This window comes from Silene latifolia, chromosome 9 (genome assembly GCF_048544455.1).
Source record: "Silene latifolia isolate original U9 population chromosome 9, ASM4854445v1, whole genome shotgun sequence".
NCBI lineage: Eukaryota > Viridiplantae > Streptophyta > Magnoliopsida > Caryophyllales > Caryophyllaceae > Silene > Silene latifolia.
This window is the reverse complement of record NC_133534.1, coordinates 117,327,161-117,342,531: the sequence shown is the minus strand read 5'-3', so window position 1 is coordinate 117,342,531 and position 15,371 is coordinate 117,327,161. Positions and strand designations below refer to the sequence as shown.

At 37.5% G+C, this 15,371-nt stretch overlaps 1 protein-coding gene across 4 annotated transcripts; it reads right to left on the bottom strand.

The window, feature by feature from the left end:
* Nucleotides 1–641: 641 nt before the first annotated feature.
* On the bottom strand, nt 642–14,173 carry LOC141600028 (SAC3 family protein A). Of its 4 annotated transcripts, none has more exons than XM_074420185.1 (15): nt 13,780–14,173; nt 13,550–13,666; nt 11,562–12,407; nt 10,836–11,078; nt 10,653–10,760; nt 10,384–10,485; nt 9,782–9,879; nt 8,524–8,698; nt 4,744–5,244; nt 4,501–4,641; nt 4,173–4,232; nt 3,773–3,903; nt 2,003–2,136; nt 1,691–1,923; nt 642–1,041 (listed from the first exon to the last, which is right to left on the bottom strand). In XM_074420185.1, the coding sequence occupies exons 2-15, from the start codon at nt 13,658–13,660 to the stop codon at nt 940–942; spliced, it is 2,985 nt and encodes a 994-aa protein (XP_074276286.1). In that variant the 5' UTR covers nt 13,661–13,666; nt 13,780–14,173; the 3' UTR covers nt 642–939. The 4 variants fall into 4 exon arrangements, with proteins under 4 accessions (XP_074276286.1, XP_074276287.1, XP_074276284.1 ...); XM_074420186.1 differs by having other exon boundaries at nt 4,744–5,229; XM_074420183.1 differs by having other exon boundaries at nt 10,653–11,078.
* Between the last annotated feature and the right edge of the window lie 1,198 nt (nt 14,174–15,371).

Sequence of the window (15,371 nt, the reverse complement as noted above, 5' to 3'; positions counted from 1 at the left end):
CGAAGAAAAGGAAAGGAATGACATCCTCAATGTGCTTCTCCAACAACTCTTTGAAAAAACCTCGTGCTTTATTTTCCCCCACCCCTAGTTTAATTTTAAGTTCTTGTATCAATAATGTAGGATTGGCACCGGACCTATCGAGTCCTAGGTGCTCTATGTAAACACTTTCTTTACGGCTGTCAAAAAAAAAAAAAAAAAAAAAAAAAAAAATGTTCCTACCTTCTAATGACAGTCATATAATAACATAGTTGCTCTTTCATGGACAGTGGAAAAAACGGATTATATTACCAGTTGTATAAGAGCAATGTCCAGACATACCAAAATCTAATTGAGCTTATGTGTATAATAATTCATACTCTCGCCACTGCTTTGAATTCATACCATTTGCATAAAATACTACTCACATATATCCAAGAAATGGTCTGAATTCAAGAATAGAAAAGGGTATTTCGAAAATTCTGAAAGGTCTTCAATAAAATATGAAGCATTTCGAAAAATTTGCGAAGCCATATACCGTCCATGCGTCACCCCCTCACCACTTACTGCCCCAAATTGTCTGATGCCAAAGGTTGCTTTGTTTCCAGTGGTGGCAGAATGGAGTGGTGGTGAACAAAACTAACGAACAGAAAAATAAAATGAAATGATAACCAACTTATTTGCTTTGCTTTATATTATACGATTTATTGTGAAAAAATGAAGTGATGTTTTACAGTTACAACCTAGATCTACCCACATCTAGAAACGGGTATTGACGAACAGTAACTACAACGGCATCTGTAATTCTACAAAGCTAATCACACCAAATCTTGCATTTCCTACAATCCAAAACTGATGTATAATTAGTGCCAGTAAACCCCAACCCTACCATTACACTGTCCACAGGCTCCTTTCTCACGAGGTTCTATAATGCATCTTACATTTTAATTATCAAGTAGACAATCATGAAGCTGTTCGTGTGAAAAAATCATTCACGTCAAGATTGGCATCTCCATGAGCCACGGCATCTTCAGGTTCGGGCATGTATAGACTAGTCGAAGATGCCTGGAGAATATAGTAGACGATAAGTAAAACAGAGGATCATCATAGGCACAGTGAAGGAATCAGAAAGTCTGACTGCCAACTTATAGAAGTCCAAAAGCATCAGAAACTGACACTAAATAACCAAAAACAATTTAGATTGATGGGAATGGGCGCTTTATCAGGTCGTATCGGTAATGTGATCATGTCGCATGTGAAAGGATCAATCACTCTACCTGAACAGGAGGCAACACAGCCTACTTTTTTTCGCATAGTTCTGTCAAGTTTTGCTCATTCAACAGCCGGCATTTTAACCCATTTAATTTAATTCTGAAAATTGCAGTACAAATAAGCAAAATTCTATGCCCGGGGTAAGTGATTATGTTAAATCTGGTTACAACCTAATTTTATTGCTGTGTCAAATTTGCATAGCCAGACCTAAACTTTTGAGTCAAATTCATGTTGAGAGACCTCAACATTCAAGTCGGGTTCGTGTCAACTCAATTACTTAATATGGATCATAAAGTCCTAACCTAACCTACTCACTTAATATCCAGATCCGTATCCTGTTTCCAAGTTGAGTCTATATTTGCCAGCTTTCGATCTAGATGACACTACAAATACAGAAAGCAGTCTAACTGACCAAATCCAAGAAATCGGAATGTCGTCATACCTTCGAATCAAGCACCAATTCTCCATTACTATCTGGAATAAGACAAGCACCATGTGATCTTAACCATTCAGTGCATTCGTCACAACCTTCTACATCCTTTTCATCAGCATCTCCATCTTCAAGCGCATTGCTGAAGCCCAAAACCTGAGCAATAAATGAAATAGGAATAGATGGACGATATGCACGCGACATGCATTGCACAGCCTCGAATCGTATCTTCTCCACGCAAAGATCTGTGTCACAATACCCATGTCATTCACCTTTGAAATAATAATCAGACATTGGACAATTACATGAATTTACAGCACATACCCATTAGGCAAGTATTAAGGTTAGGTGCCGTTTTGTATAGTCTGAAGAATAGGACATAGTTTCCTGAAGTAACAGATGCCCTAACTGAGAGTGCATGCTTAACTGCTTCATGGCTTCTAGCTTCAACAGATAACCTGCAAATCGTAGTAAAGGAACCACAGTTCAATACCAAATAACTTGGTAAATGAAGCTTAAACATCGCTAGAAACCCCAATATGAGAGGAGGTGTTCATTCCGTGCTGCTAAGATCAACTCCATATTAGGAAGCATTTCTATGTAACATATATTACTTCTCAACCGTTCAACCACAAAAGATCTGACCAAGACAATTTTATAATACTAAAAGGAGAACAAAACATTCATCAATTACATGAACTATAAAGAACTAGGAGATGGTTGTCGTCCTTGTACAATTTTACATGTATAAAACAATGACAAAGACAGAGAACCTTCCTGGTTTGATTACCTATTCAACTTTTCTTTGGACCGGGAAGATCTGTTCTTAGACCTGTCAAACGGTCGGTCGGACGGGTTACAGATTTGGTCATTTCGAATTCGGGTAAAATAGGAGTCGGGTCTACTTCGGGTTTGTAATATATGGGTTCGTGAGGATCGGGTTTGTACGGGTTTCAAGTCGGGTAAGGGTCAGAAACGGGTCAGATTAACGTCTTTCTAGATATGTTTATTTTCTTTAATTTTAGGTATAAACATATATCCTTAATTTTTATAATTATACAGTTAACTATATGATATTCGTAAGAATAAGCATTTTTTGTTTAATACGTTCAGTATTTTTTTTTTTGGATGTCAAATGAGGCGCAACGCCAGTATAATATATGTGTGTGTGTGTGATGATGGTGGTGGTGGTTGGTGGGGGGGGGGGGGGGATCCAAACTGTGGTCCTAGGGGACATTACCGTAAAGTGGTGGTTTCCTACTTGAGTGTTCAAATAGGCCGCAGTTACTTACCCAGTAGACCCCTGCTTAGACATACTGCTTACTTCCCCTCAAACTTCCAATGTCAAAATAAAGGATAATATACAATCGTGCTTTAATAAAAAATTGTCATGAAACAGGAGGGGCGTCGATTTGAAAGTATTTCAAAAGACAATAGAGCAGGCATTCAAGTGGCATGTTTCAAGTGCAAGAAGAGCAAAATGAAATTGATTTGACCTCTGCACTAGTGCATCAATACCTAAGGATTTTCCCTTCAAGCTTCTATTTTCCTGCATTTTTCTTTACTCGCCTGTTTATATTGTCTTTTATCTCAGGAATGTATGTTACACTTGCCTCTTATAGTTTCAAGTTGTAGACATTAAATATGCCTCCTATATAAACAGTCTTGAACAATCAAATTAACCTCTTTCAGATGTGAATATCTGATGGTAAACAAATCACTCCTAACCTGACTTCTATTTTACTCCATACACAATGTATTGTAGAAGTCAATGAATCATAAATAAAATATAGTGTACTAGTGTTTGTACTCGTAAGTTGTGATCTACACTACACATTTATGAGCCTTTCCACGTAGAATCTTGTGTCGACTAGTGCCTAGTGGCCAAAACCTCACTATCACTTATCTGCAATTCGATCACGCTTGCATTCTTATCGTTGACAAAAAAATAGTATTCCATACACCACACCAGTTGAAAATCCGTTGGGGAAAACAATCAAAATAAGTGGTTCAAATTACAGCAATGATACAAGTCAATAAAACAAAAGCTGTCTCCATGTAATTTAAAAGCACATGCACAGAGAGAAAGCGGACCTTGACATTGATGATATCAACTCTCTCCTATTGTTGGAATGCAAGATAACAGAAAGTAAGTGATACGCAGAAAATTCCATTTGACAGCCTGCATTTCCTTCACTATACAAGGATTTCAGCTGCGACAAGCACTATAATCAAGGCAAGAAAAAAAGCTATATCAGATAATCAATCCTCTGCCAAAGTTTAATTATTAAAAAAACAAAATCAATAATCACTTCTCACAACCCTGGATGAAAACCTTTATTTAGTACTCATAATACTAACTAGAAAAGGAGCCAAATCAAAATTCTTGATTCATCAAACCATGCCACATGCTCAGTTATTTGAGATGTGGAAAAAAGGCCAAACAAAAATAGAAACTACTGCTAGCAACACAGTCCTATGCAGCGAGACCAACCTGATTAAATTCTGGCAAGTCACCATACTCGAGGGAAAGGCGGGCATGAGTTTCATAGACCTGGAACAGCATCAAAAAGAAATACAACGGCGACAAAAAAAACAATTGATCAGAGCAAGTTATATCAAGTTACATCAGTACAGAATTTTCAAATAGAAGCGTCAAGTTTTAACAATCAAATGCTAATGTGAAATTCAAAAACTGTTCCATTTATTATAAAAAAACAAAGCCTTAGTCCCAACATAAAACTATACATACTAATATTAAAAACAAGTGTGACCACCACAAGATTAACCTAAAAGGTGCAGAAAACATAACACTAACATACCTGAACAGTCAGCTCATTGCGTATCCTCTGCACAGTTAAATCCTGACGAATTGATTTCAACTGGTCACATTTGTAAAGGTAATTTTTCTCTGAGTTCTTAACCATAAGCAATGCTCTTTCAAGAACTTCCTGTGGTCTAACCTATTACGTGAGGAAAAAAGTCATTGCTAATTGATAACCAATCCCACCACCGGGATACATAAAAGAACAAGGAGACATTTTGAGTGTAATAAAAGAAATTACAGTAGATGGATCAGGAGCAGAAGTAAGCCTCAGATAGCGTTTTTCAATGTCTTGGCAAGTCCCTTTAACAGTAAGAGCATCCCAATCAATGTCTTCAACAGCTCTAGAACCCCCATCTTCAGAAGTTTTGTTAAGAACCAATGCTGTAGCCCTCCTAGCATACAAATTTCTTGCACCGGCGTTCTTTGGCCTAAAACGATTTTCTGCCTTTTGACTATTCCCTTTCTCAAAACGCTTAGAGCGGTTCTCACGTCTCTTTCTTTCCTCTGGTGAGTCAGCTAGTGTTGCTGCTGCTGAGTAGTATGCTGTTAAACTTTGCTCCTTGTCGCTATCACTAGAGGCTTCACCATTTTCAGCAACATTAATATCACTACCAAAGCGGCGTCTCTTGGCAGGCCTATTGGCACTTTTACCAGCACTGCTGCGCTCCACCGTAGAAAATTTGCTGAAACTAACATCCTTTCTCTCAGCATTTCCACCATGAAACTGTATATGAGGTTGCTAAAACTGATTAGTGGAAGACTGGACAAACAACTGAACAAGTTTAGCGACAAATCGAAGATATGCAAGATTGCAAACATATTCAAAGCTAAGAACTACAAGGACGTGGACAATGAGCGTTAGATCTACACATGTGAGAGAATGAGAAGGCCGGTGTATTAAGGAACAGAGTCACAGAGCCTTCTCTTTTTAGACTGAAATCAACTCCCTATATCCAATGGGTCATGCTCATTCATGGACATGATTTACTCAATCATGGACATAAATGACTATTGTACCCTTCTCATTTTTAGGCCCTCATTTCCCAATTTGTACAAATTCTCTCAAATTACAATCCAACTCTGTCCAAACCACCAGCCTCCCACCAGCCTCCCCTCCCTGCACCGAGGATACTACCAGGCCACCTGCACTGGAACTAGGGATGGCAATGGGTAGGATCTGGATAGGATCTTATAAGATCCAGATCCGATCCATATTTAGAGGATCTGAAATTCCCATATCCATATCCGGATCCGCAGGATCTGGATTGGATCAGGATATATCCATATCCTTTTGATAATAAAAGAAACATCCCTCTTAAAATATGAAAATATTATTTCTTGTATTTTACTACGACGTAACATACTAGTTTACTTTATTAGATACTAATAATAAAGCTAAAGTTCTAAAAACATAAAAATAAAGTCTTATGAAATTACAATAATACTAAAAAAGTATCTTTTTTAACCAAAAAATGTTAATCAGAAAAAATCATGGTTTGATTTATGAAAAAAATTAAAAGAACAAAGCATATAATTTTACTATTTGTTTAGCTGAACTTATTTTTTAAGAAAATGAAATAAAAATGGATCTAAGGGTAGGATCTGAATCTCGACCATACGATCCATATCCATATCCTTATCCACTGGATCTTAAATATGGCGATCCATATCCGCTCCGTAGGATCTGGATCTCAGGATCTGGGCAGGATCTGGGCAAGATGGGCATGATCTGGATTCTGTTGACATCCCTAACTGGAACAGTCGCACTCAACATTTGATAACGCATAATCTGGGTTCTTCATTTCGGGAAATGCCTAAGTTAATTAGGGTTCTTCATTTCTAAAAATTTTGGATTTTAATTCAATTAATTCGATCTTGTGGTTATTTTCGTTTTCAATAATCATACTTAGGATACAAAATAGGAAAAGGGAAGCAAACATCTTGTGATACTCCAACAAGGCAACAAACAATCAGTGAGCATATTAAAGCCTTATGTTTCTGAGAAGAACGAGAGCAAATAAATAACTGAAGCAAGATGTGGGAGGGCTACTAACGCAACAAATGGGGATTATTTGGCCATAATTTTGTATAGAAATGCGAATGAGTAGTATATGCTGTATCGACATGAGTACATAATTGATTAATTTGTCCGATTTGACTAATTTTGAGGAATAGAAATAGAGAGAATTTGTTTATTTTGTTTTTTGGGGAAGGGTAAGGCACGGAAAACAAATGATAAAAAGTCCACGGAAGAGTAAAGTTTGTCCATGAAAGAGCAACTATGTATCCAATTTATATAGTCCCCATTGAATTTGGAGATCAAACTGTCAAATATAATCGATACTCTCGCAATATACAATATCTACAACTTTTTCAAAATTATTATATAGTTGCTTGTGCATATATTAAATGTGACGAGTTTTAAATTGTATTTCTATAAATACTTGAAGAAATTAATGGTCAAAGTTAAATTGGTTGGTCAAAAAGTCAAATGAGGACAAAGAGGTGGTGCAGTATTCACATTCTAGAACTAAATTGTAGCCGTTGATTTTTTCGATGAAAAAAGATGTTATTTTGAACTCCTCCCCCCACTCTTTCATCTCCCCCTACAATCACCAACCCCACCATACTAGCTCCTTCTCTGGCGAGCCAAGTTAGTGGGTCTTAGAGCAACATAGTTCATGGATCTGATCAGTCTAGGCCACAAAATACCGCGACCTAGCCCACAAACGACCTCCAATTCGTTACGGCCAGCCTGGTTTGGGGAACAGGGGTCCAAACTCCAAGCCGTGTATCATTGGGTGGTGGTATTGCATTAACAATACCTAGAAAAATTTCAAGAATGATGATACAAAAATACGCAAGTGGTAGTTTTTCATACATTAATGGTGACAAATTTACATTGCAACTTAGTTTGAGGAGGCGCACCGAGGCGATGAGGGGTCAAAGCGATGAGGCGCAAGGCGAATGCGCACACCTTTTGAACGCGAGGCGCATCTTTTTTTTTTATGAGCCTCTATTCTAATTCTACACACTAAGCATCACTAAAAAAACATAGATTCACATCATAAATATATTAAAGGGAAGAAAATATTATGTTCTATATCACATATCATTCGTTAAATTAAGCGTTAAACACTTGCACTTAAGCTAATTAACCATTATATCCAAAACAGCACATAAGGCAAAAACATAAAGGCAAACTACTCTAGAAGTTAAAAACTGAAAAGATAAGAGAGCAATTAGAATTACAAGCAGCGGCAGCAGTAGAGGAAGTCAGTAGAGGAAGTAGAGGAAGTCAGTAGAAGAATTAACATGTATATAAGCAAGAAGAAAAGAAGAGGGGGAAGTGAAATTATAAGAAAGGAAACAGCTGCTTAATAACAGCAGTAAAAGCAAGAGAATTTTTAAAAAAATGTGAAAAGAGAAGCAGAGATGGAGATGGAGATGGAAGAGAAGCGGAGGTTGAAGAAGAGTAACTTGCAGTAGAAAGTTGAAAGAAGTAAACAGCTGATCGGGTTGTAAAAAACTAGGGTTAAAAGAGTGTTATTTTGTAATAAAATAAAACTTTATTAAAAAGGAGTTAGGGTCATGTGCTTGACATGTGACTATTTATGAAACAAAGCTTGTCAGCGCCTCCAGTTAAAAAGGCGCGCCTTTTTGCGCATAGCGCATCACCTTGAGGCGCTCGCCTAGTTGCTGTAATGCCCTAGCATCATCGCCTACCCTCGCCTCGCGCCTAGGCGCTTTTTTAAACTAAGGATTGTAATTCTACATATGCTTGGAGAAATTAATGATCAAAGTTGAATTAGTTAAATTGGTTGATCATAAAGTCAAATAAGGACAATGAAAATGGGATGGAGGTTGTATATAATCAACAATCTATTACCAACATGTATCTCTTTCCAGTTTTTAGAGCGAAAGGGAATAAACGCTGATGATATTATAACTTAATGCGTAGGAAAAGACAGTTAAAAATGATATTAGATGAGCCTAGAGGACCATGCTACTAACATACCTTTAGATCTCTTCCATTATAAGGAGCCCATCCCCCTTGTTTGACAGAATCTTGATAGGTAGATGATGGTTTCTCCACTAGTTTCTCCTCAGGCAAAGGCTCCCACCGACTTTTAGTGCGTCTACTAGGGCTTCTTTTAAACATAGACAATGACGTGAATGGTGATGCACTTTGTCTGCAAGAACCAAAGCAATTGAAGATTTAAACAAGCACATTTTTTATAGTTAGCTTCAAATAACCTTTGCAAGGGTAACTTGGTCGTCCATTGACCATCCCTGGATGGTGTCCTGTAATCCTAGTTGGTCATATTTAACTTGGTTGTCATTTTGTAGAAATCAATTATCTCACTCCCCTTAATAGAGTGAAGAAGGCAAACAGATCCCACCAACAGAAAAAGTTTACAGATTAAAATTCAAGAATGATTCAAGGAAACAACGGAGTGAAACTGAAAAAAGAGGATCTATTTACAAAATATTGCAGACAAAGTCGACAATTTAGAAACAGAATCACATACTAAAATCAATGAGAAGGCATGAGATTGTTAACCCAGCTATCCATGCTAAAAAAAGACAAGGCAGAAAAAACTCTATAAAGCGAGACAAAGAAGTGCTGGACTACATAACATCAAAGGTGAACTTATGCTCAATTTTAACATTTCAAGAATTGCTGCTGAATTTATATTGTCTCTCATTCACATACGTCGTGCAACAAGCAATAGGCAGAATTTCAGTTTATCAGACAAACAGCTGCAAAATATTAAGTAGCCATGGATAATAGAAAAGAAATTCTTGTTCTACAAGATGAAGCAATAGTTAGAAATTGTTGGTGGAACTGTTGGCATGTTTTATGCTCCTGTTACTCCTTTCCCTATTTGCTTAATTTGCAACACAGAAAAACTGCAAACCAGCACATACTAATACGAGATACGCAGTGGATGCACACTGCACAGTATAGGCAACCCTGGTTTCAAATGCAGCGAATGTTGCTCAAAGTGCCTCATACATCAGTTCCGAATAACAATTAAAATAAAAGAAAATAAAATAAAGGATGGAAATACAAATAGCATTTACGTCTGTCAAAAACTAGTACACACCGTAAACTACGTTCCAGTTGAGACAGCAACAACAAAAGCTTAGTCCAAAAAAAAATTAGGATCCACGTTTTCCAGTTGAAACGAGAGTAACAATATTTATTTATCCCTAAGGTAGAAAACGGTCCAACTAGCAAACAGCATATCCAAGAAAGAAAAGAGACATACTCATTATTCACAGTGCTTGTGTCAGGTAATGGAAAGAGAGGTTGTGTATCCCAATCTCGGGAGTGAAGAGTTCCATCATCAGTAGCTTTGGTGATTATCTGAGACATTTAAATATCAGAATCTGATGGAACTAAACCGTTAAATTTTGCTACTATTCAGAAACATAATACAAACTAATTTAAATTATACATAAGACAGCTTCAACTATCGCAGCATTGAATTAATAAAAACATCCCTTCAACCTCGTCTCACTATCTAAAATAGCCAAGGAGAGCATGGAATCACAAATGCCAATAAGATACCAACAAGTAACAAATACACTAGGTAGGCCTGTGCGTATGATACTGAAAATCTCAGACATAATGACAAATATACACACAATTATTTTCTATGGAACTTTCTCCAAACCCATGTACACATTTTACACCAACTGATATTTATTCTAGCTCTTTCAATACGTCAACAGAAACCAAGAGAAAGAGAGGGGTGTAGGCCTGTGCGTATGATATTGTGTATAAATTTATCCTGCTACAACAATCAGGCCTACTACTAGGAGTAACATAACGAGTAATAAAGAACTTGTAAGCAAGCATACAACTCACTTCCTTCATGACTTCCTGACAAGCAGCCCTTTGTTTTTCGTCCTTACAGCGAGCCAAAGCCCTCTCTACATAACCTCGAAGTGCAGCTGGGAATACTCCAGGCTGCAGAAGTGACGGGGACAGTGAATTTTCAGGAAAAGCTCAATGATCAAGAGACCTCGAATATTTTAAAACTCAAAATTATGTAAGAATACAAAGTTGTTCACTTGTGCACAGGATTCTACAAAACCAAGACATATATGCAGATAAATGCAGAGAAACAGCAGTACCTTAACGCTAGAATCAGAGGCAGAAGTAGGTGGAGTCTTGATGTTCTGATTTGGCAATGAGACACTAACATAGGCTGGTTTTGCTGTTACACTTGACATGGAAGTATCCTTCACAGGTTTCGAGGTACCCAAATTCAAATTTGAAACGATTCTTGGATTTGTTGGAATCTGCAGATTGCTTACCCGATATAATTCTGTTGGAGGAAGGGCTTCCAATGATTGCTGATGAGCCTGTTGCACTTCCATATACTGAGTACTGGGTACCTGAGGTATAGCAGTTTGTTGCTGATCCTGACCACTAGGATATGTAAGGTGCAAATCTAAGGGCTTCTGGAAACTGGGAGAAGAACTAGTAACATGCTGATTTGGGTAAGCTTGAGGTGCATGTTTCCAGTAATCATCATATAGACCCACTGTACTGCCAGTCTAACAAGACGCCAAAACACCACTATTTAGACGCTATATGTGGTAAACGAAAAAAAATATTACCACAATGTAGTTCTCATGAAAAAACGGGAACAGGGCCTAAACTTTTCTGAAAAAACGGAATAGAAACAATTCACAAGATTCTGCACCTGATAACAAAGTAACAGTACCCACATCATATGGCTATCTTTCACCGTAAAAGCAGAAATATACAAAAGCAGGTTTCATAGAACAATTGGTATGGTCCATATATATACTAGCCTACCAAACTGCAAAAAGACAAGAAGATGCTCAAACAGTTTGATACCAAGATGCTAATAATAATTTCATTCCAAGAACAGCCAAAGAACAATGACTAACAATCCTAAACAGCAATCTTTCACACATATCAGCACTCCAATAAACAGAACGTATAACGAAGTCCATCAAAACAGAGAAAGCAATAGCCTACATCAAGTAACTCAGAATTCCAAAAAAAAACACCTGTGTTGAAGGCACTGCAGGACTGGGCTCGGATTTCCAAGTTGTAGTGTAGGATGGCTGTGGCAGGCTCACAGGCGTTGTGTACCCAGCAGAAACTCCAGGAGCTGCACTTGACATGGTAGCTGTATTGGTAACTGCAGTGGTTTCTGTTCCTGGAGCACAAGTGACTTCCGTCTGACTACTATAATAATCTGCCCATTGCTTATACTGCTGCTGATAATCGGTTGCTGCAGCAGCAGTACTAGAACTGTAAGTACTACTTGATTCGTGGCTGTAACTTGCATACTGTGGCGTATAATTTGTATAATTCCCTTGACTCCAAGTGTTGGTCTGGCTGCTGTAACTGCTTCCAGTGTAAGCTCCAGTTGTCTGATAATCACCAGGATTGTAGTAAGTGCTTGTATAACTTGTAGGCGCAGCATAAGACCCGCTATTCTGAAATGAGGAAATAGGCTGATAAGGAGAACCTGAATTTTGATAGGCTCCCTGAGCTTGTGAGTGTTGTTGGTTAGGCTGCTGTTGGTAACCAGTATAGTAATTGGAGTATTCAGCACTCACATAACCATATTGATTGGTGGAAGTTGGGTATGTTGCATAGTTTGTGTACAAGTGTGATGCATTATCAGTTCCCAGAGCTGCTGATGTAGAGCTAAGGGAAGCGACAGCTGTACCATCCTGGACACTACTTGCCGGTTGTTGATGATATTGGTAGCTGTAATTTTGAAGACTTCCGTTCTCGATACCTGAATGATCCCCTCCGTGTGTGGGCCATGAAGCAGGCGTAGAAACACTTCCTGGGGGATAGTATGGATATGTATATCCTTGGCTCAACCCAGGTTGATATGTCTAGATTTTAAAAAAAATGTGATGAGAAAAAAAAAAGTCAATAGTACATCACCACAAGGTACTACCAATCACAAAATGAACTTGTGTCTATCACCATAACAAGTACTCCGTCCAGAGTACCTACTCCAAATAACAGCTAAGAATTGGAGATTAAGAAACCCCATGAAAGAAACAAGTATCAAAGTCAGACATCTGGACATCCACTCTTTAATCCCTTTCCGAGTAAAAGACTAAAAGGATCAATAAACAGCTCTAGTAGAAAAAGAGACTTATTCATCAAATACGAATCTGCAGGATCTAACTATTTTTGACATAACTTCAGACATATGGGACTCTGAGTTAGAATACTTAATAAGATCCTCATTTTAGATTAACTGATGGTCAAACTTTTAAGATTTTGTATGCAATAGTGTCGTACGAACGACACTACACAAAACACAATGCGTCCATACAAGCTCCTAGTATTTATAGACAAGTAGAGGAAACCGTGCACCTGCAAACACTCCCACTCATACCTATTTCCTCACAACATGGGTTGTGTACCAAAAAGGCGAAAATTGGAAGTATAAACACAGCAACAATACAAGGCAAAGTAAATTACACTCATATCTAACTTCCAGAATGAGATGTTCCACCATTACCAATCTGAGACACTTTTTATCACAAAGGCTAAAATCACCATTAATCAGCATTGGCCTTCTTACTCACAACGCTGTACCCAAAAAGGTTGAAAGTCAGGTCACCTCTAATTTGATTTCAAAGCTGATTACTCCTAGTTATTAGTCTAAAAGCACACATTATTGTTTGAAGACCGAGGGTGAGATTTAAGTTCTCTCTGTATAAATTTTGTTTATAGGCCATAATTATTTTTTAAGACATTTATCGTGTATTAATTAACCCCTAAATCAATCAATTCTCTGCGTAATTTTTTTATGGACTAATGTTGATAATGGATGCAGCAGATTAGGGCAGGATGCTCTGGAATTGATTCATTGCAGGGCAAAAGATGTTAGTTGAATGAACAATCTACAGACCTCGCCTTAAGTTGGTAACAGTCACATAAAACCGTAGATAAACGTAGACAATCAAAGCATTAAGGAATTCAAAATGAGATTAACTAATCCAATAACTGCTAAATATACCTCAACAGAATTAGGATCAACAGCAGCAGCTGCTGCTGGCGTTGCCATTGGCGGTGGCGGTGGCGGTGGCGCTGCCGGAGCAGCTCCTTCAATCGTCATTAATTGTTCCATAACATTCTGATCCAGAATCATACACAAACAACAAACCCTAAGAGTATCAGCAATCTGATGAAATTAAAATTAAGCACCTTAATAAAAAAAAACAGAAACAAATAAGAAAAATGGTATACCTTTAGAAGAAAACAAGAGCTGCTGAAGCTTTCGATGCGATGAATTACAAAAATTGAGCAAGAAATCAGAGCAACAAATATATTACAACCACAATAATGATAAAGAACAAGAAGATTAGTGAAACAAAACAAATAAAATAAAAAGGCAATAAAAGGCGTTTTGCAAATCCCTAATTAGTGTAAATAATAGGGAATAGTTATGAGGGAATTAAGGGATAAATTAGTGAAGCAATGAAATAAGGGTTGAAGAGAGGAGAGGGAAAGGTGGTAATGAAGGTTTATGCCAAAAGAGGTGTTGTGTTGGTCAGAAAATATGGAGATTTGGAGTTCGATTTTAGGGGTCCAGACTCCACAAGGTTGTTGGTAATTTGGTATATGGGATGCCGGTGCCACCAAGCATTTTAAGGTTCTCTTTTGCCCACTTTTAAGACTATGGCTCTGTTCTGTATTTAAAGTCACTTAATTTAAGTTCACTTCAGATCCAGATCAGATTTTATAAGTTCAGTTCAGTTCAGATTCTATAAGTTCCGTACAGATCCTATAAGTTCAGTTCAGTTCAGTTCAGTTCAGATTCTATAAGTTCAGTTCAGATCCTATAAATTAAATTCAGTTTAGGAAAGTTATATACGGAGTTTTATTTTTAAAAACCGACGCAAAAACATTTGACATTATTAATTATTTGATACATATATACATTATTATTTTTAAAACAAAATTATCACTCTTCTCATTATTTTTTATCGTAATGTAACCGTAGTATAATGTATGAACAAACCAATTTATATAAAGCGGAAAAATGTTATTATCTTACCTTGTGTTTTAGACTATAATTTCTTATCAATGTTCTCTCTTGGCTGCCCACTAATTTCTTGTAAAATTTTTGTTTAATCTCAATAAAAGTTTGCATGTATAATAATAATAATAATAATAATAATAATAATAATAATAATAATAATAATAATAATAATAATAATAATAATAATAATAATAATAATAATAATAATAATAATAATAATAATAATAATAATAATAGGCAGACATTTATTTCGCGACGGTTGCTGCTGCCTCAGAGTCTGTTTTCTCTTTGACACCTCGCCGGCTTGCTTTGTGGCAGTCTTAGCAGGGGTCACACTCCTCTGATTGGTTGCGTGCGGTTCCTATCTCGGGGTTGGGTCAGACTATGAACGGGAGGACGTACCGTAGTGTGCTTGGGTATCGTCTGGGTGTTCCGTTATTCACGGTCTCTAGGCCCTGTCCAGCTTGCTCTCAGGATTTTGCTGATCATGTTTTTGGGGACCACGCTGTTTCTTGTAATGGTATTGTGGGCGTTAAATATCGGCATAACCTCGTCCGTGACACTCTTTTCGACATCTGCTATAGATCTGGTATTTCTGTGGGAAAGGAGGTTGATGTTGGTTTGGTTGACGGGCATGGGGGTTCTCTTCGTCCTGCGGATTTGCTGCTTTATTCTTGGGACAGGGGGCGTGATGTGTGCGTTGACTTGACCGGGTCTTCTCCTTTGACTCAGACTGGGATGACGAATTTTGTGCCTGGCCAGGTTGTTGCTGATGCTGCTCAGCGTAAGTGTGCTA